General features: G+C 50.9%; 1 protein-coding gene across 2 annotated transcripts in view; it reads right to left on the bottom strand.

Annotated features, from left to right (window-relative positions):
• CYTH3 (cytohesin 3) overlaps positions 1 to 26,264 on the bottom strand; it is a 76,603-nt gene that overhangs the window by 4,651 nt on the left and 45,688 nt on the right. For both annotated transcript variants that reach the window (XM_012731756.1, XM_004691934.2), the window contains exons 2-9: positions 16,176 to 16,258; positions 14,443 to 14,507; positions 13,959 to 14,025; positions 5,594 to 5,712; positions 4,531 to 4,611; positions 3,700 to 3,812; positions 3,450 to 3,598; positions 3,140 to 3,251 (exon numbers count right to left, since the gene is read on the bottom strand). In XM_012731756.1, coding sequence (XP_012587210.1) covers positions 3,140 to 3,251; positions 3,450 to 3,598; positions 3,700 to 3,812; positions 4,531 to 4,611; positions 5,594 to 5,712; positions 13,959 to 14,025; positions 14,443 to 14,507; positions 16,176 to 16,258 — 789 coding nt within the window. The remainder of the gene's footprint in view (positions 1 to 3,139; positions 3,252 to 3,449; positions 3,599 to 3,699; positions 3,813 to 4,530; positions 4,612 to 5,593; positions 5,713 to 13,958; positions 14,026 to 14,442; positions 14,508 to 16,175; positions 16,259 to 26,264) is intronic.

Below are 26,264 nucleotides of genomic sequence, written 5' to 3'. Positions count from 1 at the left end.
GGGGTGTGTCTGCACAGTCCATTTGGGACTGTTGCCCTTAACATCACTGACCAGATGGCTGCCATCCTCTTGATGGCCTCAAGGACCAGAGAGGTACAGTGTGTGGGGCACAGGACAGGGAGTCACCATTCTGTGAGGAAGGTCTAGCTGTGTCTTCTCGACAGAACTTAGACCCACATTCCCCCTCACGAGCTCTGAGGTCCTCAGACCCCAAGCCTGGCCCCAGCTCAAGCCTTCTTGCTCCAGGACCTTTGCTCAAGCTGCGCTCAGCTGGAGCCACATCCTTGTCCTCCGACATCTCTGACTCTGGGGCTCTTGCTCTCTGAACCCCTGCATGCGACCTCCAGGGGGTGCTCTCAGAATGCCTCTGGAGGGGTCCTTACCCAGGGCCAGGCACCTGCCAGCCTGGTCTCAGCTCAGGCTGCATTCCCCCACCGTGGATGAGCGTAAAAGGCAGCCCCAAGTTCACAGAAAGGGGCCTAGGGCTCCCTTAGGCAACTGCCCCTCCCACGGTCTTCTGGTGACTGGATAGTTCAGACACACCCCACACCCGAGGCACTGTGCAGGAGCCCCGTGCATGCCAGGCCTTTCTTTAGCCAAGCTGGTGCTGGGCCACACCTCCCGTCTAGCTGCTTAAGTCCCACCACTCGGCCTGAGACCCAGAATCCTAGTGCCTGTCACACGATCATCAGGGGTTGTGGTGTTCCACTCTCCCCAGGGAACCGGTGCCCATCACCCACCCGGCATCACAGCTGCCAGGAGAAGAGGACTTGCAACAGCCTTCCCAGGGGAGCCCAATTTCTGGCCAGTGCTCCGGACCAAGGGAGCATCGCAGGCATCCGGACAGAGGCCAGCCCCGGCCCGGGCACACTTTCAGCTCTGCAAACAGGCCCAGCAGGGCCAGGGAGTAAGGCCCTTGTTGGAGGGAGCCCCTGAATGGGCCCTTGGGCCAGAGGGGGTGTGTTCACGCACGTGTTCCTGGATGAGCTTCAGGACGCGGAGGCACACACCGCACAGACCTGCGGGGCCTGCTTTCCCAACAGTATCAGCCACTCTCACTCTGGACATCTCTGCTCTGCCACCAGGCACAGGCATGCGTGTAGAGCACACGTACACATCCTGCACCATGACATGGACCACACCCCTCAGGCGGAGACAACCAATTCACTCTCAAAACCAAGCGACTGTAAGTAACTACTTGGCCATCGTTACCCAACCCTGTAAGGACCCAGGCCCTGGCCAAGCACCAGGCCTTGTGAGTGCCGCCTGCTCTAGGATTCTATTCATGTCCAGAGGCCTAAGCCAGGCCACACTGCCACCTCCGTGCCTGTCAGAGCGCCTGCTCTGGCTTGCACTCTGGTTTCTACCTAATTTCTGTGCCCCTGGCCATACGCTCCTGCATCCAAGCCCGAGTCTGCCTCACCCAGTGGGGACTCTGGCTGGGGTGGGGCCTGGGCCTGCGTGTCCTCACTAACTGCAGCACCTGGGGTCAGTCTCGGTCTCAGCCCCACCAACAGCTGTGCCACCACCTGGGCCCTCAGCCTGTCTCAGGGCCACGCCAGCCCAACACTTCTGGGAAGTGGCCGTGGGCAGCGTACTCTCCCTACCCACCCGGTGCCTGGCCAGCTCCACGGCTCCCGCGAGGGCCCTGCGCACAAACTCCACGGCCCACCTGATCTGCTCAAACAGCGGGAGGTCGGAGGACACAGCCCTGCGCTGCCTTCATCTCGTTCACCTTGCTCTGTCTCAGCCAGCAGCGTCCTCGCTGCGGCGGCTGCACTGGCTGCCAGGCTGAGGGGCGCCTGCTGGCAATGCAGAGCGGGAGGATCCAAGCACACCGCTGTGTCGGGGAGCGCTGCTGCCCTCAGCCTGGACAAGGCGTGCGAGTTATCCAGAAGTCAGGTCACTGCTTAGCTTACTCATGCTGGTCCAAGGGCGTCCGACGGGGGTTTCAGACAAAGATACAGAACTCTCCTGAACCTTGGCACAGCCAGAGAAAAATCCAAGAGCAAGACCCGTAACCAGAACAGCAGAGCCTCCATGCACGCCCCAGCGCCTGCTCAGCTGAGGAAGGCTCACGACGTCACTGCCACCGTGCCTGCGTCTCGTCCTCCTTGGGCTAGAAAGCACAAAACCACTGCACTTCTCACAGGTCTCCACATCTCCACAACCTGTCCTCGGTGCTGGATGACACACAGCTGTCACACCTCAAGGCTCTGATGTCAAAGTAAGGCAGAAAGCTCACTCCCCACACACCCCCATCAAAATAACTCCTAACGATCCCTGAAATTGCCCAGGAAATAGAGAAGCTACTCTACCTCTTCGCCAGTGGTTAGAAAGCCTTTAAAATGATGCCAGACTTTTCTGTGGTGGTGCAAACATGCTCTGCGGGGTTAGTATGAGGGCGATGGCACCAGCCAGCAGCCCTTGTGCTGCCCAGCCTGAGACGGCGGCAGGCTGGCTCCCTGCGGCGTAGCCGTGCGCTCTGCCCGGGCACAGGGAGGCCGGCGTCCCACTGCCCCTCGAACGGCCCGAGCTGCGGGCAGCATTCACAGCGCCCGGCACGAGGCTCACCCGGCAGGTCCAAAGCCACATGGATCAGATGAATGGCAGCCACAGATCAGAGCTTCACACAGACCGACGGGGAGAAACCAAGAGAGGAATGAGCGGCTGAGGAAGGGGCGGGAAGCCACTGGGTACGTACCTCCTAACGCAGAACAAGCAGGGACAGCCCGTCACAGAACAGAAAGGTGGGAGCACAGGCAGAAGGAAAACAACAAGAAGGCACATTTAAACCACTCGTCGAAATCAGCCACGCCAAACCAGGAGAGAGGCACGAGGTTCTCGGAGGCAAATGCACCTGCTTCTTGGACAGAAATTGCCTTGGGTTTATCTGGACGCTAGCGGAGTAGTTTTCTGGGACGGGCATGCAGCCCGGGTGCTACTCTCAGCCGTGCAGACGGACGGGACCACTCCTCTGGGAAGGGCGTGATTCAAAGCAGCCACCACCGCGGGGACTTCTGCCTCCGGCCTGGGGCCTGCCAGGACGTGCTGGAAGGCCCTCCCGAGCTGGCGGGCAGCTGCCCCGGTGGCGCCCCGGGCGAGGGCAGGGAGCGCGGCCGCCCCAGCCGGCACTCACCCAGCTTCAAGAGCCAGCCCTCCCGGTCGGGGTTGAAGAACGTGTGTGTGAGGTCGTTGCCGTCGTCCTCCGGGATCTTAAAAGGCTCGTTCTTGATGCTTTCGTACAGGTTCTGCCAGAAGGGGAGCAGGACAGTGCTCAGGGGCCACGGGAGGCCATGCTCCCGTCTCCCCAGGGTGTGGCGAAAGCCACGCGTGGCACTGCTGGCCTGCCCGGCGATCCCATGCGCCTTAGAATTAAAAACAACTTAAGGATCGGAGGAGGGAAGAACGCTTCGGGGACACAGCCCGCTGGGCTCTGCGCCTCTCACCCTCAGCAGCTCCTCGGGGAGGTCCCCGCCCTCGTTGATGCCCCGGTTCATGGTGACGAACCGCTCGGCCGTGGGCTTGTCCCGCACGTTGTGGTTGTGGAGGCTGGTGTTGAGCATGATGATGGCGAAGGACAGCACGTAGCAGGTATCTGCGGCGGGCGGCAGTGGGCGGGCTCAGCGGGTGAGGGCAAGGCAGGGTGGGACAGGTGGGGCGCGGGGCCGGACTGGGATGGACGCGGCCATCACTCACCCGTGGACTGGAAGACGCCGGGGTTGCACAGGCAGTAGCGGGACGCAAAGGCCTCCATCATGCGGTCGATCTTCTGGGCCTCCCCCGGGAGCCGAAAGCTCCACAAGAACTGCCTGCGGGGACACAAGCGGACGGCCTGTCTCCCGCGTCCGGAGCAGGGGGTAAGCACAGGGAGGCTGTCACCAGGTCGGGTCGGGATGGATAAGCCCGGCCGGAGTCGACAGGCTGTGTCACATGCCCCCTAGCCTCAGAGCGGGCGGGGAGCGGGCTCACAAGGAGACCCCACCCCGCCTCGCCAGTGATTCAGAGCGGGGGCTTCCTCTCACGGACCCAGCCCACGAGAACCTGCGGGGTCCAGGAGACAGTACAGGAGGGTAGCAACTGGATGTGGAGGACCCCTCAGCCCCTCAGTTTCACAGTCTAACTCAGAGTCATGGAGGAGACTTGAGTATCCAGGAGGAGACTTGAGGGCGTCGCCCTAGATCCACTCCAGTGACATGGTAACATCCAGCTGCCAGACAAGGATGGAAGCCCACACCCTGCTGGACACACGCTGGGGGTCCAGGTGGCGGTGCGCGGGGCTCAGTGTGGGGGGGAGCACCTGCCCCGGGGCCAGCGCGGGAGCGGAAGCACGCACAGGGCGGCAGGCGGTCACCACAGAGCTCAGGAAGCAAAGGACTGCAGCCCTCACCTCCAGCCTGGACACTCGCTCCTGTGAGCCCCAGAGCTGAGGCTGCCAGAGTCTTGGAGACGCTTTGGGGGACCTGGCTGTCTGAGCCACGCCACGGCTCTGGCCTGGCTTTGCTAGGACAGCGTTGGCCGAACACTCACCGCAAGGCTTGTACGAGGTTGAGATCAGCAAACTCATGGAGTTCAACAAAAGCCTGAAGAACTTTAATGTTAAATTCATCCCTAGGAAAGCAAAGGAAACACATCACTAAAGACATTTCCCTAAAGCAAGTTTTTGCAGTCAAGTATTTTGCAGGACTCACAGTTAAGGCTTTTTCACTCTACATTGCTTTTCAGTGCAAGGACTGTCACTGGACGCTGGGAGTCTTCATCACGATGGGTAAGAAGCTGTGGGGAGCAGGACACAGGCCCCCTGGCCTCGGCCCACGTGTGTGTATAACCAGCACCAGGGCTCAGTGGCGAGAATCCTCCCTCAACCTCAAAGCCACATGAGGGGGCACTGGAGCCCCCCAGCCCCTGAGGGGCTCTGAAGCAGCATCCCAGGGGGCCACAAGCCAGAAAGCCTAACACAGGGCTCCTGATGGCCCGAGGCCCTGGGGTGGGGACTCAGGGAGGCCGCTGGTCCTGCACGAGAGCGCCCACCTCAGGCTCTTTCTGCAGATAAGTTACAGCCAGCGTGAAGTCCCCAGGCAAGCCAGGGGCACTCCCAGATAAAGTCTTGACTCGAACACAAAAATAAAAAAGCAAACAAAACCAAACCCACTCATCTATGGGCCTTGACCAACGCCACACTTGGGAAGGGGCTGCCTTTGGGCCCCCCCTAACTTCTGAGCGCTGGAGAAGGTCAGAAAAGCAAAGGGAATTTCTGCTCTCTGAAGTCAGTAGTTTTCCACTTTTATTCATACCCCCAAGGAACAGGGAGGAATCCCTGAAAAATCTAGTGTATTTCTAAGCAAAATATCAAGAAGAGGAGGAGGCTTTCCGAGGGAGGGAGAGCGCAGCTGCAGCATTCAGTCTGCACTGTTCCCGAGTAAACGCTGCTAGAGGAGCACACACGTCCCCAGCCCAGCACACCCTCACCTGTCCCCTGTGAGGTGCGTGACCAGGGCCACCGCGGGACCGGGCAGCACAGGCCCCCGAGCGACTGCCCAGACGGGGGTGGGCTGGGGGAGACCAGGCTGCTGCTCGTTCTCCTTCCACGTACCTCTCCCCCAGGTAGTCCCCGATGACCGTCTTATTTAGGCCTTCTCCTTTGTACAGGAACTGGGCTACATCTTCTGGGGAACTCTGCAGCAGGTCATTTTCTATTAGAAACTGAATTCCCTGGCGATGGACATGAGGAAGAAAGTGCTGGTTAGGAGGGCGAGCCAGACTTGTTCAAAAGACAGAGACGCGTCTCACAGAATGATCTCACTGGCTGGGACAGCAATGGTGACACCAGCACACCCTATTTTCACATCACCGCTCTACAGCTCACTCACCAAGGAAAGGCACCTTCACCTCCTGACAAATTGACAGGTTGAGAGACAAGCCGGCTACTGAGCTATTATAAGCGGTTCTCAGAGATCATAAGGGCAGAGCTAACAGCACCGAGGTCCCCAAGCTAGAGAGCTCTTGTTTGCATCGAACCGGCCCACCCTGAATCTGTCCTGAGGCCCCAATTCCCCTGCTGCCCTTCACTACATAATCGCTTTCCCAGCCTGCTTCGGGTGACTGGTGACTTGTGACTTGTGACCTGAGAAGACGCTCATCAGGTCTTCCTGATAAAGGGGGCCCGAGCAGGCTGCGCTCCTCCTCCCTCTGCCTGCCTGGACACAGATGTGAGCACCGGACCTCTGGCAGCCAGCCCAGGACACACACGGACCTCAGTTCTGCCACCTGGAGCCACTGCACATCGCAGCCACCTGTCCTGTGTGAGAACAAAGCCACGGCATGTCTCCGTGAGATTGACTAAGCTGTGGCTGAATAGGTGGCCTCTGAGCTTCAGCAAGTGGAAATTCATGCCCATCTGAAGGGCCTGAGAGTGCAGCCAATAAACTACATGAAAGGAACAGAGGGGCCGCTCGGGCCTGAACTGACTGCTGTGTCTCGTGACGGGCGCCACCGAGAGCGAAGATTCACCTCCAACTCCAACAGCCTCTGAGCTGTGGGCAAAGCTCACAAGGGAACAGGGCATCTGTCATCTATTTTCCTGGAAGCCATTTCTACAATTCAGAAACAATCTTACAACGAAAACCTCTTTGGTGCCCAAGACCAAGTTCCCTCATACCCAGGCTCTAAGAGTTGTCTGTACGATTATTTTTACTTATTTTCTTAAAGATTTAACAATTTATTTATGCATACAAGAGCTGGAGTGTAGGCCAGAGGTGGGGGTGTGCATGTGAGAGGCTTCACCAGAGACAGAGTGGGGAGCAGAACAGGCAGACTGGCGAAGTACACTGCTGAGGGGAGCAGCGGGCGGGTCAGGAGAGGTCTGCTGCGCCATGTGGGTCACCTCCCTGGCCAGGAATCGAACTCATGCTGTAGTGGCTAGTGACAGCTTCACAGTGCTGAGACCTAATCCCCTGTACCACCAGGGAAGCCCCCAGTACTGTTATTTTAAATAATCTACAAGTAAAAGTGGCCTTTGTAGCCACTTTATAGCACACTAACACTTGAGAATGGCTGAATGGTTTTTTTAAATCTTTCACAAAAATTTCACCTTCTTTTCCTGTTCCATCCCTAATTAAAATGACCTGACCAAATGTCATCAAACACACACTATAACAGCAGCAAGTCAAACAAGACAAGGCCCCCAAACATTACTGCTGGGCACATGGGCCCTGGTGATCCAGGCGGCAGTGACCGGATCCTGTGACACACCTGGCCGCTCCGGCCTGTCCGTGGTTTCCAAACTGAACAGGCCCCCAACTACCAAAAAAACTTCCCTGGGCTGGGGAAATGATTATGCAGCATGGTTAACACCTCATGAGTGTCCTCTGGCAAGTTTTGAAGGGGCAAACAGAGAGTTTGGAGGGTAGTCAGAGGCTTGGGATTGGCGCCTCCCAGAGCAAGGGCTGCTGGGTGCTCCCGGCTGGGCTTTTCCAAGGCAGCTACGGCAGCCTGCTCCGAGTCTGGCTTTTTCTTTTCTTTGTCGGCAAGTGTCACATGTCTTAGATGCGATACCAGAATCTGTTTTTGCATACTGACTTCACATTGGTTTATGAAAAAATATAAATCCTTGCCTGTCTCCAGGCATTCACGATGAGCCTGCTTCCTTACAGATAACAAGGTAACAAGGTGGGTCCCCTCCACCTCGCGGCCAACCAAGGGTCACTGACACTGTTGATATGGACTGCTTGGTGTGGCTTGGGACCCATGCGTTAAATTATTCAAACAGCTCAGGGCCAAGGCCAGAGAGCGCAGGCCCCATAAGAATCTGTATTATTGCTTTACATACATGACTGTCCAGATCACTCTCAAGGGAATTTCAAAAAATTGGAGGAAAAAAACGACAGTCAGTTATAAGACAGCAAATACCTTCTGGAATAGTCACAACAGAAACTGAGGACAGCGAGATGCCAGGAAGGTGAATGGCTGCGTGGGTCGGACGCGACACGAGTGATAGAGCACACCTCAGCTCCACCTGCGCAAAGTCACCACAAGGCCACACACATCTGTGCTGACAGCAGAATCCACGCACCTGGAGGGTGCTGGGTGCACGCCAAGGTGCTACAACCGCATTGAATTCTGGGTTGTAGCTACACGAGTTGTTTAAATTTGTGAAAATTCTTCAAGCTGTGCGTTTAAAACTTGTGTGCCATATGTTATACTTTTTTTTTTTAAAGATTTTATTTTATTTGTGCATACAGAACTGGGGTACAGGCCAGAGGCTCAGGGGCGGTGAGAGGCTTCACCAGAGACAGAGTGGGGAGCAGAACAGGCAGATCGACAAAGTACACTGCTGAGGGGAGCAGCGGGCGGGTCAGGAGAGGTCTGCCGTGCCATGTGGTCACCTCTGGGGCAGGCGGGAATCGAACTCATGAGGAAGCGGCTTCAGTGCTGTGCTTTAACCCGCTGCACCACCAGGGAGGGCCCCTATATGTTATACTTTTAAAAAAAAGGACTTTCACCAAAAACTAAGCCTGACAGTCCCCAAAATACTTTGTGAGCTCTGGTGGGAGCTGCAGTGGGCCTCAGCACCTGGGTGGCCCCGCAGGTATAAGGGCAGGTGCACTAGGTTCCTGTGTCCCCAGAAAACAAGGTCTGGGATGCACGTGACTGTGCCAGTGACGTACCACGTGTCCAGGTTGTGGGTGACAGACTCGAGTGAGGGGTGCAGAAGCATCAGCAGGAAGCAGTGGGGGAGGCAGGGTGGGAAGCTGTGAGGGAGGGGAGTGCTGCAAGGCTGGGTGGAGGTACGCAGTTAAAATCCTTGACCAGAGGCCAGCGTGTCCCAGCTGCCTCTTCTGAGGCTGTGCTCTGAGGCCTCAGTGATTGTAAATGAGGAGGCTGACTATGCTGTCCCCAAGTTGCAAGGGTCAGGGGAAGTGGTGACAGATGGAGTCCAAGGTCCTGGGCCAGCGATGGGCAGGCATGCAGGTTCCCCGGCTGGCCCCAGTGGTGACAGCTCTGGTGTGGTCTCCTGTGGCCGTCTGCAGCGGTCTGGGCGGCGGTGCCTGCCCATGTCCACAGGCTGCTTGCAGCCACCTCCTCAGCTTCTCCGTGGCACGCCTCGCCCTGCAGCTCACTCTGCGGTGTGCCCTGGGTGGCCACAGGTCCTCGCAGACCTCTTTGCTGCCCAGACACCTCTACTCTCAGGGCGTGTGCTGCTCCATCAGCTACGCACCCAGAACAGGCTGGGGATGAGCCGCTTATGGGATCTGGACCCTCATGACCTGCTCTAAAATTCAGATGCTCCCAAAACACTAATGAAATAGAGTGCTATGAAGCAACCTCGCAGGATTTGAGGAAAGTAAATGAGCTCAGAACAAGGTCACTTACTGCTTCGGCACTCAGAGGTTACGGGCAGGCAGAGGGCCCCAAGGAAAGCTCTGGCTCCCTTTGCAAGAGACTGAGGGCCAGGTCTTGGGAAACACAGAGCCACAGGAAAAGCCCAGGCCAGGGACCAGAAGACAAACAGCCAAAGTCAGAGGGAAGGAATGTGAAGGAGAAAGGGAGGAGGACAGGGAGGAGGCGGAGTACAGACCCAGATCCAGGCCTCTGGGAACTCAGCGGTGCATCCCCTGAAGAGACTGGAGAGGAGCCATCGCCTCTACATGACATGGAGGCCAAGACGGGACAGATGAGCCCCCAAGGCAAGGGCAGCACCAGAGGCTGGGTGGGAGCCCGGGCAGGACGTCTGGGGGAGCCCCCCTGCCGACAACGATGTGGGCTCTGAACATGCTCATCTCCTGCCACCCGGTGTGTGGTCCCTGGTACTTGGTGCTGGTGAAGACCTTAGGTGAATACCAAAAGCAAGCAGGTGTTCCAGGAGTTAAACAATTAATATTTTAAAAGAGGAATTACTGGTATTCAGGAAGAGCACACAGCTGATCCACAGTAGAAACCCGCACCTGGGCGCCCACTTGTGCTCCCTCTTCTAGGGGTATCCTGGACTTCACTTTCTACCGTCTCAAGCGGGTTCAATTTTAGAGCGGGTTCTGAGCATCCAGAACGCCTAGCTGTCAACCTTAACAGCTCGTCACACTTCCTCACCCACCAACACCCAGAAAACCTCAGCCAGCGTTCACTCCCCCGCGTGCTACCCGGACACTCTGGACCGCAGCCCTTAACTATTCCCAATCAGCCGCCTGTTCAGACATAACTGCAAGTTTCGCTGGTTTCAGTGGCGCTTGGATTCAGTTCTTGTTTTGAGATGTCTACTCTGATGACTCAACTATTTGAGTCCAGAGGAGGTCTTGGTGGTTAAGTGTCTGAGGCCTGACACGTCTGAAAACACCTCGCTCGCCGCCTCCGCCCAGGCACAGGGTGACAGAGAGCATTCCAGGCGTGGCGCCCCTCCCCGCAGACCCCGACACAGTCTTCCCCTTGTCTTTGCCCAGGGCTGCTGCCAGTCAGCTGGGGGTGATCTTTTGTTACTCTGCCCTCTCCTCATTATCCACTAGTGAGTTTCTCTTTGTCCATTAGCTTTTAGATATTTTACTCAACATATGGATTTAAAAAAATTATCCTGCTTGGCATTTGGTGAACTTTTTGGAACTGAGGTTTTTATCGTAATTTAGTTCTGAAATATTTCACTATTTCTTTGAAATATTTCCTCCATGTCCCTCCACTATTCCTCCTGGGGCTTCTATGAAATGACATCTGAGCTGTGAGACCTGGCAGTCGTTCTGGGCAGAGGCTTGGAGATCATGATCCAGCTCCACCTCCCAGCTCAGGGTTCACATCCCCCCACCCCCGCCTTCCTTGTCACCGCCAGTCCTTGGGCTTCCATGTGACACCCCTCATTTTTGTTTCTAAGGATTTTTCTCACAACTCCCTGCAATTTTATCATGGATAAGCATCACCCTACCACACTCCTGGTGGCATTTATACAATGGAGAGCCGGTCCACTTAACATGTCCTTCTGCTGGGGTCTGTTGCCCAGCCTGTGTTCTGCTTGTCGCACCTCATGTCTCTTTCACGGTGCTGGTTTCCTCCCGCATTTGGTCACATCTTTGTATTTAAGACCTGCTGTAGCCTCACCAAATGCTGTTAGATTCTGGTTTTCACAGTATCTGCTTCCAGAGACCTACCCAAGGAGGGGTGCACGCGGCCGGGCTCGGGGCTGGCAGATGGCTGACAGGACGCCAGCCATGAAGGCACTGTCCCCACGGTGTCTCCTCGGCTGCTCCCGCCTGGGGCACACACCGCTGCTCAGAGCACCCAGGGCAGGTGTGCGGACTAGACACCCCCCCTCAGTCTGGCCAAATCTGCACCCCTCCTCCTGGTTCTTTCCTGTATGTGCTTCAGGCTGTTGCTTTCATATTCCTTCGTTTCTCATCCACTGAATGAACTCCTGCTTGCTAGAGATTTATATCTTACATAAAGGCATTTCTAGGAAATTGGGAATAAATGGGAGAGGATGTAGACTTTGCATGCCAACCTCCCTCCCTTGATCTAATCAACTTTCCTCTTATTATTTATAAACCCACTGTATCTGGCATCTAATGTACCTGAACAAACCAAAGCTCCTTGCTCAAAATGTTATCATTCAGTGACAAAAAATTTCCTACTAGCTTGTACTGACTCTGACAATAGCCTCAATTTCACAAAGCCACATGGTTTAATAGGTTCAAGAGGTCAAGAGTAAATGTAATTTGGAATTGCGGCCAAGACACGTGAGATCATCCAGTGCTATTATTGTCTAAATGTTTATATACCCTGAAAATGTCTACATTGAAGCTCTAAGGTGAAATTTTATGCACTAAGTGGAAAGGGGCGGCCTTTGGGAGGTGATGAGGATCAGACGAGGCCATGTGGGGTTCTGGTCTGATGGGTTAATGCCATTATGGAAAGCACCAAAGAGCAACTGTCTCCTCCTGCCCCGGAGCTTAACCAGGGGACACCCTGATCTCAGACTTCCAGCCTTCAGAACTGTTAGAAAAGTAATTTCTGTTGCTTAAACCACCCAGTCTATACTATTTTGTTAAGTTAGCCCAAGCTAAGATTAATGCTATAACCAACTCTGGTAAACCAGAAAACTGTGATCATTTCCCCAGCAACGGGTCACATGCAGACTAAATGTGCCATCTGCTTTTATCGAGCAACAGAATTACAAACTAGTTGCTGAGCAGACTGTATTTTAAGATCTCTGAGGTGCAGAAGAGTGCACACGGGACAATTTGCCACAGCCCAGGAGAAGCAGAAGCACACATTTCCTCAGACGGGCTAAGCAGAGGCCAGAGAGCTGAAGAGTGGTCTGAGGGTTGCAGGCTGGACTCGGGGTCACCTGAGTCCTGCAAAAGCTCAGAGAAGTGCAGTGGTCACAGCATGAGTCTCTGAGTGGGAGTCCCTGCTCCGGACCCGGGTCCAGCTTGGCTGCTCTGTGCCTAATTTTCCCCACTCATGAAATTGGAATTAAAATAGAGCCTACCTCAGATGGCTGCTGGAGGACTAAAGGCTTACTCCACAGTCCCTACACAAGTCAGCCCCGGGAAAGCTGACGCATTATTGTATGCAACAGACGACAGGCAAGCAGCTAGCTAGAGGCGTCCTTGGCTCTGCCTGCAGAGTCAGTACCACGTAGAGCTGTGTCTGCCTCTCTGTGAGCGTGCGCGCGTCTGGGTGTGTGTGCGCGCCTCCTGAGCGCCAGCTGGCAGAACCTGCAGGTGCCCAGGCGCCAACTCGTGTGCTGCTCTGTCCTGCACCTTAATACCTAAGGTCTGGTTTTAAAAAATCCACTTGCTAAAATATCCACTTTCTCCTGAGAGAGGTCCAATGGTTACTAGAGCTGCTGATAGTTCAACTCTGCAAACTCCAAAAAAGAAAAAGTATCTGTTTCGAATCCCAAATGAGTATCCCAAAGTATCCCAAATGAGTCACTCCCAAACTTACAAAATCATTCTATCAGCAATTTCACCCCTCTCAGAAGTGATTTATCCAGTAGGCAGGTAGGCAGGTCATCAGGAAGCAACAGGGAGACTCACGGTGGCTGTGGCACATCAGTTAAACAAAGACTCCTGCCCTCCATGTGCTGTGCACTAACAAACTCCACATTTGCAAAGCAGGAATCGGGAATAACCATATGCGTTTCTTTAAATATCACTCTCAACTGTGCTTGCACCTCAAATGCCAAGTTTACAGATCTTAGACCTTGCACAGTGTAATTCCTGTAATTAGCAAACATTTTTTGAATGAACAAATAATTGACTAATTAGAACAGAGGCTCGATGCCGAAAAATAAAGAAAAATAAAGAGGGAGCAGCTGCACTGAACACTGACTAGAGGCCAGTGGGGACCGGGTGAGGCCATCCTCCTCCTCCCTCCAGGGCCACCAACACTCCTCATGACTGACTCAAGTCTGCTGCTGCTTTCTTAAAATCAAAACGGGGTTCCAACGGAGCCCCATGTTCCAAAAAGCCTTACCGATCCTTTAGCTCAACTTCAAAAACAAGCAGCCACATGCTGCAGGTCTCATTGTTTTCAGGTGTTTCCTAGAAAACCCACCTCGAGGAAGACCTAAATACTGGTTTCCATAGAGACATCTCCCGTTATAAAGGGAATAGGGGCCCTTACTTGAACCATTTAACTCACTCCGACCACAAAGTCTACACCGCACACTAGATCCACTCTCCTTCCGCTGCTGCCAAACCCTGCAAGCCCCAGCCCAGGGCCAGCGCCACCTGGTGTCACAGAGGCACCAGAGTGAGGGTGCGGGCAGTTCCCACTCTGAGGCCCAGAGACTGGCTCGGAGGGATGATTTTGCTTCCCCGCACTCATCAGCAGCCTCTTTTTTTGCTAACAACAACAACAAAAAATTAACATCAACTTTCAGTAATTTATGAGCTGACATGGCCACTGTTGTCCAAAAGGGAACGAGCCATGAAAATCTGTCCGTCCATCCACCTCTGACGATGTCCTCTTACCTTTTTGGGATCCATGTTGAACTTCTTTCTTCCCATCGCTATCTGCTTGTTCCTCTGAGTCGTTTTGCTGTGCACGTGAAGTGATGAAGGACTCGTTACCAGTCAACAGCACACGCAACTGCACGCACAGCCCCAGGCTCCGTGGCCACAGCCCCGACTCGTCTCTGACGCACAGAGAAGCACTGACCGCACAGAGCCTCCCGGGGCAGCAGCACCGCACACTGGCCATGCTCTCACTCGTGCTCGGTAACTCAAGTTCACCATGAGAAACAGCAATTTAAGAAAAGCGCAGTTCCCCATTATACAGAAAGGCTGCACTCCTGGGAGAAAAGCAGCCCCCAGAGAGGTGGCCCTGAACCCTCCACAAAGTGGAGCAAGGGAAACTGCGACTCTGACCCCCACCCCTCGCCTCCTGCGGCCGCCGTTACCCCAGTGTGCACGAGCTCAACAGGATGACAGGATAAACAGTGGCGAAGGGGCTTACCTCTCCTCCACTGAAGTCAGATTGTCAATCTCTGTCATCACTTCAGCAATTTCGTATTTCAGCCTCTGTCAAGAAAAAGGAAAGCGGTTCGGGGGTGGAGGGTCTTTACCTCCACCTCGCAGATGACAGAAAAGGCAGCCTGCCCGGTTACTGCTTCCTGAGGGCTCACCTGGACATCTCAGGCTTGGAAAAGCAAGACTGTTTACGCACATCCACTTTGTAGCCAGAGACACCCCAACTCAGGGGGAAACGAAATTAGCTGGGCTACCTCCTCTCTAGTGTTTTCAGGGAAAAATCAAAGGGGAACATTGGGAGGACTTCACAGGTGTAAGACAGATAAAAACAATGGAAGAAGGTCAGTGACTGAGCGTCACCTCACACACACCTGCCATCTCCCTTAGCGCAACCTAAGTTCTTGGCAAGACTGGGAAGGCAGCTGAAGTGTTAACGTGTATTTTATTATTATGTTCTTACATCATTGTTCATTCTGAACAGTATTTGGCTTCTCCCTTCAGGTTCTGCCCAGAGTTCTCCCACCACACAGCCCCTGTGCCCTGTTCTGACCCCTCACTCCCCCGCCCTGCTGTGGGCCTCAGCTCTATGGTCAGCTTGCACGCTGTCTTTTAGATCAGTATCCAGGTGGCCTCAATCAAGTGTATGCGATGCAGCACCATGGACAGAGCCCAGAAGGGTCTCACCTGTGGTGTCAGGCACCCAGAACCACACAGGAACAGGCTCCACCATGTCCTGACTAAGACCCTTGGTGACTCTCTTACCCTCTCTGCACCTCAGCGTTTTCAACTCAAAAATGAAGTGCTTGGGGCTGTTCAACCAAAACACCTATTCTGGGAAATGTGATTTGCCCAAGGATAAAGGGTAACCTCAGAAGGAAAAGTTCCAGGGATTATCTTTCAAATACAAAGATTTTTATTCAGAACCCTGTAATTTTGTGTGCCAAGAAACTGCAGGCTCTAAATGCCAGCTCCTAGAAAGGAGTTATTGTCTGTTCAGGGGCTGGTCTTGCAGTATGTGGTCTACGAGGCCGCATTTATTTTGGCACGACAATGATTAGAAGCCACTGGAAGAAGAGCCACAGGTCAGACTGACTTTCCCAAGGAAGGCCTGAGAGGGGCAGTGCCAGTCTCTGGAGTGATTGTCCCAGACCTCAAAGACACGGGGCCTGAGACCGGCCGGTCCTCTTGCAGCCCCGTACACAAACGTGGAAAGCACAGTGTTTATTTGCCTGTGTACGTGAAGTCATCTGTTTTACTTGTCATTCTGCTCCCAACAGCTAGCAAACACTCAGCACACAGCGGGGTCTCACTGTGTTAAATCATCCATCAAAAGACTCCAAGTGCCAGAAACGTGACAGGCAATGTTCTAGGAACTAGAGCACTGGCGAGCGGGCAGGGCCTAGTGCCGGGGCACTGACTGGTGAATGAAACAGGGCCCCTTAGTATCAGACAGCAACATGTTAGAGATTGTTGCTGGCTTTTTCAACTGCGCTGTGCCTTGGGGGTCTTCTGCTACTCCAGTTCCAAGGTGTGCTGGGCCCATCCCGGAGTCTATACTGCCTGGTAATAAGCCCCATCTCAGCATTACCAACTTTCACCTTGTGTCTCCGCACACTAGTTCAGATATACACACACTAAATACCCACTTTTTACATTTTTATGAAGCTACTTGATTTACCATTTTAGCCCAAAGCAAAAACAGAGGGGAATTTTTTTTACCTCAATGTCATCAATCAGTTCCTTTTTCCTCCGACGAATATCTAAAAGTTCTTCCCTTTCTTCTAATGAAAGGTCTTCAGGCACTGAAAGAAAAAAAAAATCAGACTCAATGATACAATAACTGCAAAACAGAACAATCTGGCAATGACTGGTGAGGCTGAGGATAGATATAGCCAGCAACCCAGCACTTCTGCTCATGGGCGTTGACCCCAGAGGGTTTTAGTACAGAGACCTCATGAAAAACATTCACAGCAGTGTGATTTCAATAAAAAGCCTATAAATATTCACTGATTTACAAAGCAGAACCCTACACAACCAAGAATAGCTAGACTTGCTCTACCGCACCAAAGAGCCTCACAAAGAAAACAGAGACGATCAAGGCAGGGGAAGGTCCCACCGTCCACGACAGCGCTCAGCCAGGGGGGAGGCAGGTGCGTCCATCCGTCCATGTCCTGCAGGAGTCCGTGCGTGGACAGCACAGCCCACATGCCTGCACAGGGAACGTCAATACCAAATTCTTGGCGTGGGTTCCTTCTGAGAAGGCAGGGTGGGAGGAAGTGCACCCCAGAAGGTTCTCAGGGAGTTTCAGCACTGGGGGCAAAGGGTGGCTGGCACAAGGATCGTCCTTGAGCATGGTTTTACTGGCAGTTGTTCTGTTATCTTTTTCTTATTAATGATTAGCCTCTGCATTTTTGCATAGTGAAAGTACTTCTTAGACTCTGAAAAATACACTGGCTACTACTTCTGGCGGCTCTTGAACATGAGGTTTTCTCCCCGAAATCCCCATCAAGTCTCTCCTTGCTGTGTCCTGACGCAACCTGGTAGCAAACAGGCCCAGGAGTACTGTGATCAGCTCATCCTACTTGTCGGGGTGGCCTAAGGGCCACCTCACTTAGCCTGATCCGAGAAAATACCAGCACCAGCAGAGAATGACATCACTAAATGCCAAAAGCCACAGCGAGCTGGAATAAAAACCAGAAGCAAGCATGCAGTTCTTGAACCTTTGCTCCAACAATTCTATCAGCAAACAAGCACCTGAAAACACTTTTTTAAAAAAAGATTTATTTTATTTATTTATGCATATAAGAGCTGGGGTGTAGGCCAGCGGTGTAGAGGGGGGAGCAGAACAGGCAGATCCACTGAAATACACTGTTGAGGGGAGCAGCGGGCGGGTCAGGAGAGGTCTGCAGTGCCCTGTGGGTCAGTTCCCTGGCCAGGGATCGAAATCATGCTGCAGTGGCCTCCATCAGCCTCAGAGTGCTGAGACTTAACCCCATGCACCACCACAAAGGGTCACTTGTAGTTTTTTTGGTCTGTATTTTACTTGGAAATACTTCAGTGAAGAAAGTAGTGCATAAACTATTTTAAGCAATTTTATAATAATCATTAAATCTATTTGATGGATACATGGTTATTCCTTATACATATTTTATTCTCATGGTTTAAAAATTTTCATAAGTTAAAAAAAAGTTCCAAGTATAAATGGTTAGCTGTATCTGTAATAGTATATCTTTTAGAACATTTGGCTAAAGTATCAGTAGAGAATATGCTCCTTGACACATTAAAAAGAATAAACAGAAGCAGGTAATGGAGTACTCTGGAATAATCTCTACACAGCTGCATTTAGACTCTCACGCTGTCCGACTACAGCTCTTGACAGACAGCACGTACAGTGTCCAGCTGAAGCTGATATCTGTTATCTATGAAGGTCTATCAGTACCTTTCTACATCCAAAACAACTTTGCAGACAGGCTCTGCTGCCCACAGGTGACTTCCCACCTGGAAGCGCCACACTAAAATTGGAACAAGGCTCCATGTTCAGAGGCCTTAACCCTTCTCCACGCAGCACAGTGATCTCCTCGCAATGAGGGCGACCCCAGGTGTGAATGCATGACTGACATGGAGGAACACTGGTTCACAATACTACATATGATTTAGGGGTAAAGGGTCACACTACTTCAGGTGTACACCAGCACCCCACCCCACCCCCAAAGCACAAACAGTCCATTGGGTTCCCACACCCTAGTAGCTTATCTTAAATGCAAGAAGTAATGTATGGATATGTCTTTACACACATGCACGCACACACAAAAGGGCAGACAGTAAACAAGCTCCTCCCAGCTCAGTAAAAGCTGTCTTTCCAAAAACAAGCTAACCGGAAATGCCAAGTCGGCCAGAGAATCACCACAGCTGATGGCTCCATCTTGATCTCCCGTGTGGCATCCTGAACCTCCAGATGTAGGTTTGAGAAAGGTCCTTCACGACCCAGCCCAGTTCCTCATCTGCAAAGTGACAGGGGAGGCTGGGCACAGGTACACGCAAAGGTGGGATCTTCTCCATCACCTCTAGTGGCACTTCTGAATCTAAGAGAACGTGTCTAGTAGCCACAAAGCAGCAGGTGTGGCTTTGCAAACACATTTCCACAAAGGAAAAACAGTGTTGGAAGGCAGTCAGAGTTCTCCATTTTACTGGGACAGTGCTGCGGTGAAGTTCAGGAAGCAGAATCGGGAGCGAATCTGTGTGGGCGAGTGGCCCTTGCCCTTCACAAGCACCAGCTGTCTATGGCCCGACATGGGGGGTGGGGTGGGGTGGGGTGCGGCCTGTATTGTATATGCAGGCATGTGAGGGTCGAGTGAAGGGTCTGAGAGAGGACATCCATGTCCAGCCAAGATTGGGTACCAGGGCTAGACTAGTCCTCCTGCCTAAAATGACTAAAGCAGGTAAGATTCTACACCTGCAAAACATCTTTTGAAAATAAAAGTGCGAAAATAAGATCATTATGGGGAGTAATGGATGTTAACTAGACCTATTGTGGTGATCCGCTTGCAAGTCAGACAGAGACAGATGAATACAGCAAGATCTGACACATGGAGTCTAAAAAACAACAAGCAAAAACCCAAGGCACGGATGAGGAGAACAGACTAGTGATAGTCACAGGCTAGAGTGGAGGTGGGTGACAAGGGGAAGGGACAAAAGCTATGACCCTCCAATTCTGAGAAAGGAAGTACTGGGCATGTAATAATGGATAGCAGGGTGCACTGCTAAGACGGTGTTGCCTGTGTGAAGGCTGTTAGGAGAATCGATCCTGAAAGTTCTCATCATGAGGAAAACAATAACATGCTTGGTGTGAAACAAACCAGATGTCAGTGGCTCTCTCCCACAACAGACACATCCACTGAATCGCTGGATTACTACTATCCTCATTCTAAATGCACCAAACACCTCTCAACTGAAACAATGAAAATGTAACAAAGACATTTTCAAACACTAGTTGATCTGTGCTAAGAGAAATGTGAAAGTCCTTCCGGAAATAGAACAAGAGATTAAAAGACTGTAGATAGTCACTAAGTGAGTAAACAATTCTCTTAGGTGGAAACAAAGTAGTGAGAATGGTGCTGGGTTGGTAACATGTTACAGGGTGTACACAGCGCGGGGCTGAGACGGGAGAAACACAGTTACATGGTTATAAGGTTCTTACCCTGGGTGCAGGGTAGTGAAATTTGAAGGCAGAATATGAGGAGTAAATGGTGTGTTAATATTTAAAAACCACTGATATTAAAAAAAACTTCTCAAAGTATGCAGTAATACTGTATTACGAAATCCAGAACCATGGCTTTCCTTACTAAATTTAATAAAAGCTAACACCTCATCAATTGTAAATCAGATGTTAAAACATGAACAAATTTGCAGCTTGAAATAAATGGTAAATGGTTACATATTGCACCTCAAAGTTGTCTTTTCTAATTTTCAAGTTACGGTAATAACCTATGTATCCAGCAGACCCTAATTCGCCAAGAGCCTGGGTGTTTTGGCTCACTGCTGTCAGTACGGAAGAAACCCCGGCAGGCTTTACCACGCCTGTCCAAACAGCCAATTGGCAGCTACACTGCTCCTGAGGGGTAATGATCCCCAAGTAAGCAGTACCCGCGAACCCTCACTGTTTTAGTCTACATCAAATGTGATAACTGGAGGAATTACCCATTGCACAAAAATTTGATGAAACAGCAGAAGCAGATGTCTCCCAACTGCATGTTGTTGGCTACCCAGTCCTAGCAGAAACTGCTATCTCTTACTCTTCACTTGCCCTTTACTAACAATCAGTGCGTGGTTTGCTGAGGTATGGGTATCTGTGGGGCTCTGCCCAGCTCAGCGGCAGGACAGGCCCAAGGGCACTGGGAGGGAGGGCAGAGTGTGGGCGTGGCTCCTGGCCCTGGTATTCACTAAACAGGTACTCAGCACATGGAGCTGTGGCTTAACCCAAGCAACGACGATACCTATGTCATAACACCACAAAAACTGGGTGGCAGTTTAAATCAACTGGGCTTCCTAGCTCCTGTGGAAGTAAAGGGATGGCTGGGGGCTCTGGACAATTCTGTTCCATCACTCAGGACATTGCCCCTCAGTGAGGTGAAGCAGCAGAGCTCAAATCATGACATACGAGTGACAGGCTAGGCCCATCCTGTGTTCACACAGGCAGGACTGGGGGAGGAATGTTCCAGATCATGAGGGAGGAGGACTAAATCGCAGGCACTGGCTTTCCTACCAGGGCATGAAGAACAGTTACCTCCACAGGAAGAGGGGAAGAGACGGACACTGTTGGGAGGCCCATTTCACACAGGAAGCACTCAGATCTACCACTCACCACCTCCCACACTGTCTCTGTCATTTCCCCTCAACCCTGGTATGCTGATCTTTTCCTGTGACATCCATTCTTTGTCTAGCCCTTTCTGGATTAGGTGAGAGAATACTTTTATACCACCAAACACTGAAGTGCTTGCCCTAGCACACCATCATCAAGGGAAATCCTGAGAGAATGAACTTCAACCATGAGGAAAACACCTACGCTGGGAGAGTGAGAGGCAAGAGGGATGACAGGCACCGGGTTTACGGAGGAAGTCTGGAGAAAAGGGATGATGTGAGTCAGTAATGTCTCCTAGAATAAACAAAGGGGACTGAAACAGCAATGAAAGCAGGTAAACAGGAAAAGAAATAAGAATTGAGAGGCCTAAAGAGAAAGGCTTATGTGATTAACTTAGCATATTACAATTTCAGCAGGAAAAGAATGGGAATGGAGGTTCAACTTGGGAAAGGGGAAGAAAACCCGGAATGAGAAAAATAATTCAAAAAAAGATAAGAGTAACATAGAGGGGGGAAAAAAAACCCAGTACATGTCAATGTCAATTATACTTCAATAAAGCCAAAGTTTAAAAAAAAAGAAAAAGATGGCTCCCCTGGTGGCGCAGCGGGTTAAAGCACAGCACTGAGAATCTAAAACCGCTTCCGCATGAGTTCGATTCCCGCCTGCCCCGGAGGTGACCACATGGCGTGGCAGACCTCTCCTGACCGGCCCGCTGCTCCCCTCAGCAGTGTACTTCCATGATCTGCCTGTTCTGCTCCCCACTCTGTCTCTGGTGAAGCCTCTCACCCTCCGCAACTCTGGCCTGTCCCCCAGTTCTATATTAATAAATAAATAAATCTTTAAAAAAATTAAAAAAATAAAAAAAAAAAGAAAAAGAAATGGTTAGAAGTACAACACACAAAATATGAGTAGAAAAAATTCTGACATGCTTTCTACTTTGCTAGACAGGAAAGCAAGTCCACAATACTTTGAGTTTTTCCTATGCCAAGAAGGAAAGTCTATTCCAGCACTGAATACATACGGCTCTGCGGCTTCCTCTGACAAGAAAGTGTGGCAAAAGTGGGGTGGTGCAGGGTCTCCAGCCAGGTCTCCAGGGGGCTTGCACCTCTGCATCTTGGAACCCAAGACTACCATGCTTGGAGCAGCTGGGCCTGTGGCCTTGAGAATTAAGTCTACTGTGGAGAAAACCCCGTGCAGAGTGGAGGCCCTGACACTGGAGTTGCACAGTCACCCCACCGAGACCCAGCCATGTGGATGGCATCAGCCTCGCAGGCTGGTCCCAAGCTGCCAGCCACATCACGGCCAGGAGACAGTACACCGACATTGTTTAAAGCTGATGACTTCGGAATATCTTACTACACAGTCATAAGTCACTGACGTATTCACCATGAACAGAATGGAAAGAAGCACCGGTTCAAAAGGATGGGCTTAAACACAGGAATAAAAAGTTCAATTACGTGCTCTATAATAAACCCAATGAAAATTGAAGGTGAAAGAGTAGAAAGTACATAGCAGACAAACCCTGTCCCCAGGAGCACAGGGCCGGCCCTATGAGCGGAGTAAAACAGCCACGAGGTGATTGATGATGACTAATCATGCTCAATTAACAAGTCTGAATTCACACGTCAAGATCAAGCAGAAATAGACATACATGTAAAAATGGATTTTTTTTCTTTTCATTAGAGGTTTTTTTTTTTTTTTTTTTTTTTTAAAGTTAACTACACTTAGCTAACACACTTAGCTGGCTTGACCTAATGGACATAACACATTTCACCATATTAAGAGGCACTGTTGTGGAGAGGCACATGGGGTAAACCATGACACCTGAAGGGCATCACCTACATCCCTGGGACGTGCCCACCCTACCCAGGAGCGTAACTGAACTACTGCTCCTCTTTCATGTCTCTGTCGAAAACAAAATTTAAGAACCATCTGATGAAAGTGTGTGAGCTCAGTTATTACTTCAAACCTTTCACCGACACCTTCTGGTAAGGTCAAGCAAATCCTGATGTGAAAATCTGCAGAAATGGAAGACTCCTCTGTGATAACAGAGGAGCACTCTTTCCAGAAACACCACGCTCTGGTGCCGCCCCACCAGCATGAAGACAGCTCTATTCCGCCACACTAGAGAGACTCCAAGGAGCAGGGCTCTGGCTGTGAAGCTCTTAGGGATATCCAGGCCAACGTGCTTTGCTCAGATTTTACCTTTTATATTCATGTGCAATGTAAGGTTTATAAAATTCAATGTCTAAATAAGTTTAAAGAACTCTTCCAATCAGTGTAAAGAAATTCTAATTGAAAAGAAATAACAATGTCAGGTTGAATTTGCAGCTTTTTCTTCCTTTCTCAAACAGAAAATAATGCTGCACTTACAATTGTGAGAGACACAGTCCAGCCAACTCACCATCGCCGCCAGCTGTGCACTGCATGTTCTTCTCAACACAGAGGGAGACTTACGCAAACTGACTGCACACTGGTCCAAAGGAAAGCCTTAATAAATTTCACAGGACTAGTGGGATGGGTGTGTTGAACTGGCTTTCAACCTGGAAGGCACCTTACTATAAAGCAGAGGTTAAAAAGCTCAAAATCACATTTAGGCTTCAAAAGATGAATCCAGCTCTACCAATGGGGAGCTCTGCGCCAGATTCGGAACAAAGAAGTGAAGCAAAGGTCCTTATTCTTCCCTTTGATGAGGCTCTTCTTGGCAGGCTAGCAAGGATGGGCAAGTGTAGGCTTTTCTGGACAGATTTCTCGTGCTCCTTCTCCAGCTTCCTGGGCATTAAGAACACTGCAGCAGCATTGGCTTCCTGAATTTCACGTGTGGGCCCCAGGGCAGCTGTGGTTGCCTTTGTGACCCAATTCTGGAGGCCCAGGCAGGAGCCCACTCCTCAAGCCACTCAAGGCTATGGAAAGCGGCTGTTTTACATGGTCCCTTCCTGCCTAAATACTCAACATGTATCATGTATTTTGCATAAGACTCTAATGGAAACAATGGGCATCATAAGGATCATTCTCTGACCACAGAATAATTATGTCAGAAACCATTAATACAACTAAAAAAATCCATGTTTTGAAATAACAAGCACAATTTTAAATAATTAATTGGTCAAAGATGTTATGTTCAGAGAATGATGATGAAAAGAGTACCAAGTGTTCACCTTAAAAATAAAAAACATGGCCCTCCCTGGTGGCGCAGCGGGTTAAAGCACAGCACTGAGAATCTGAAGCCACTTCCGCATGAGTTCGATCCCCGCCTGCCCTGGAGGAGACCACATGGTGGGGCAGACCTCTCCTGACCTGCCCGCTGCTCCCCTCAGCAGTGTACTTTGTTGATCTGCCTGTTCTGTTCTCCACTCTGTCTCTGGTGAAGCCTCTCGCCGCCCCTGAGCCTCTGGCCTGTACCCCAGTTCTGTATGCACAAATAAATAAATCTTAAAAAAATAAATAAATAAATAAATAAAAAATAAAATAAAAAACATTTTGGGCCCTCCCTGGTGGCGCAGCGGGTTAGAGCACAGCACTGAGAATCTAAAGCCGCTTCTGCATGAGTTCGATTCCCGCCTGCCCTGGAGGTGACCACATGGCGCAGCAGACCTCTCCTGACCCGCCCGCTGCTCCCCTCAGCAGTGTACTTCGTCGATCTGCCTGTTCTGCTCTCAGCTCTGTCTCTGGTGAATTCTCTCACCCTCTGCATCTCTGGCCTGTACCCCAGTTCTGTATGAATAAATAAATCCTTTGATAAATAAATAAATAACATTTTAAACCCAAGGCTGAAAATAACAGACAAGAAAATCACTTTTAAGATGCAACAAAGTTTGGCGGTTCCTCAAAAAGTTACACAGGGTTTGCACATGATCCAGAATTCCTCTTCCAGGTATTTACCCAAGAGAAATGAAAACAGGACCACACAAAAAAACTGGTATATGAATGTTCACAGCAGTATTCTTCACAATAGCCAGAAAATGGGAACCACCCAAGTGTCCACAGAGAAATGAACAGAGAAACAGCGTGGTGCTGCCACACAGTGGAATGTTACATGGCCACGAAAAGGAGTGAAATGCTGCCAAGCAGAAGCCAGGTGCAGTGAGTCCACTTACAGGAGGCAGAAACACACCAACACGTTTGTGGTGACAGAGACCAGAGGAGTAGTTAATCCAGGGGCAGGGTGGGGAGAGCATTAAGCCACAAGGGGCAAGGAGGGCCTGCTGTGGTGTCACAAGTGTTCTGTGTCTGGATCTGGTGATGGTTACACGGACAATGTGTACACATGTGTGGTTGTGGGTATCTACGTACACACGTGTAAGTGTGTGTGAGCCTATGTCAAAGCATTTGAGTTCTATGTGCATTTGGGTGCTTTATTTCTTGCCCCCAAAAAGTCAACTTCTGATTAAATCATCCCTTAAAATCCTCAAAAGGAAGAATTTCCTAAAAATGACATTAAAGTAGTATTCTAAGAGGCTGCAGCACACTTCTAACAGAACTGCTGTTAGCTCACCTCGGGTGCAGGATAATCAAGTTTGAGGTGCAAACCGATGTCCAAAGGCCTGCTCCCCGCCTCTGCCTTGGTCCCTATGGCTATAAAATACCAAGCACAGAATAAGGCCAAGCAGCCACAGTGGCATTATAAAGGGCAAGGCAGAGGAGATCCAACTTTTCTTCTTAGAGTAATTACTAACAACGGAATAACATACTTGAGAAAATCTAAAATCCATCGATTCTGGGATGTACCTAACCTTATGTCCCATTAAAAAGGCACTAACACTACCAAGTCTAATTTTAGGATGCCAAATTGGAAGATGCAGTCCCATTGCAGAGATTAAAATGTGTATCTTAAAGAAAATGTATATCTTAGAATCAATAACACAGTTATAAAAATACTTTATGATTGAATATCATTTCTCCTCAACTCAAAAATATTTTTTGAACAGAGAGAAAACACTGCTAAGTGTCCTGGAAGACGATACCTTCAAAAATGTTATTTTTCCCAGTCTCCGCCTACCTTAGGAATGTGTCCCTATTACTAGGCGAGGCAGGTAGGACTTTTTGCACAATACAAAAATGGTAGATAAAACTGGCAATAAACTAAGGATTACAGCAGTCACTGTGAATTTTTTAAATAGCTGCTTTGTCTTTCTCCACATGCTGCTGCACTGCCTCCAAATCATCGTCTGGACTCACGTACAGAAACATCCTCCTGACCACCAACATATGAACCCTCAAGTCACTCTCCCTATTCGGTGTGGCTCATCACCACAGAGCAACATAACATCCACAGTGGCCTGTGTCTTACTGATGGCAGTGACAAAGGGAACTACTCCCTGGCTGCCTCCAAGGCCGACCCAGCTCTCTGGAATCCTAGCCAGACTCCTTGTACACCACTTGCTAGCTGTGTGACCTTGGGCAACTTACCTAACCTCTCTGTGCCTCAGCTTTCTTGCCTGTAAATACTA

Source organism: Condylura cristata, unplaced genomic scaffold (assembly GCF_000260355.1).
Source record: "Condylura cristata isolate star-nosed mole 26May11 unplaced genomic scaffold, ConCri1.0 scaffold00032, whole genome shotgun sequence".
In the NCBI taxonomy this organism is placed as follows: domain Eukaryota; kingdom Metazoa; phylum Chordata; class Mammalia; order Eulipotyphla; family Talpidae; genus Condylura; species Condylura cristata.
Note: the sequence above shows the minus strand (reverse complement) of the source record. Positions and strands in the feature narration are given on the sequence as shown.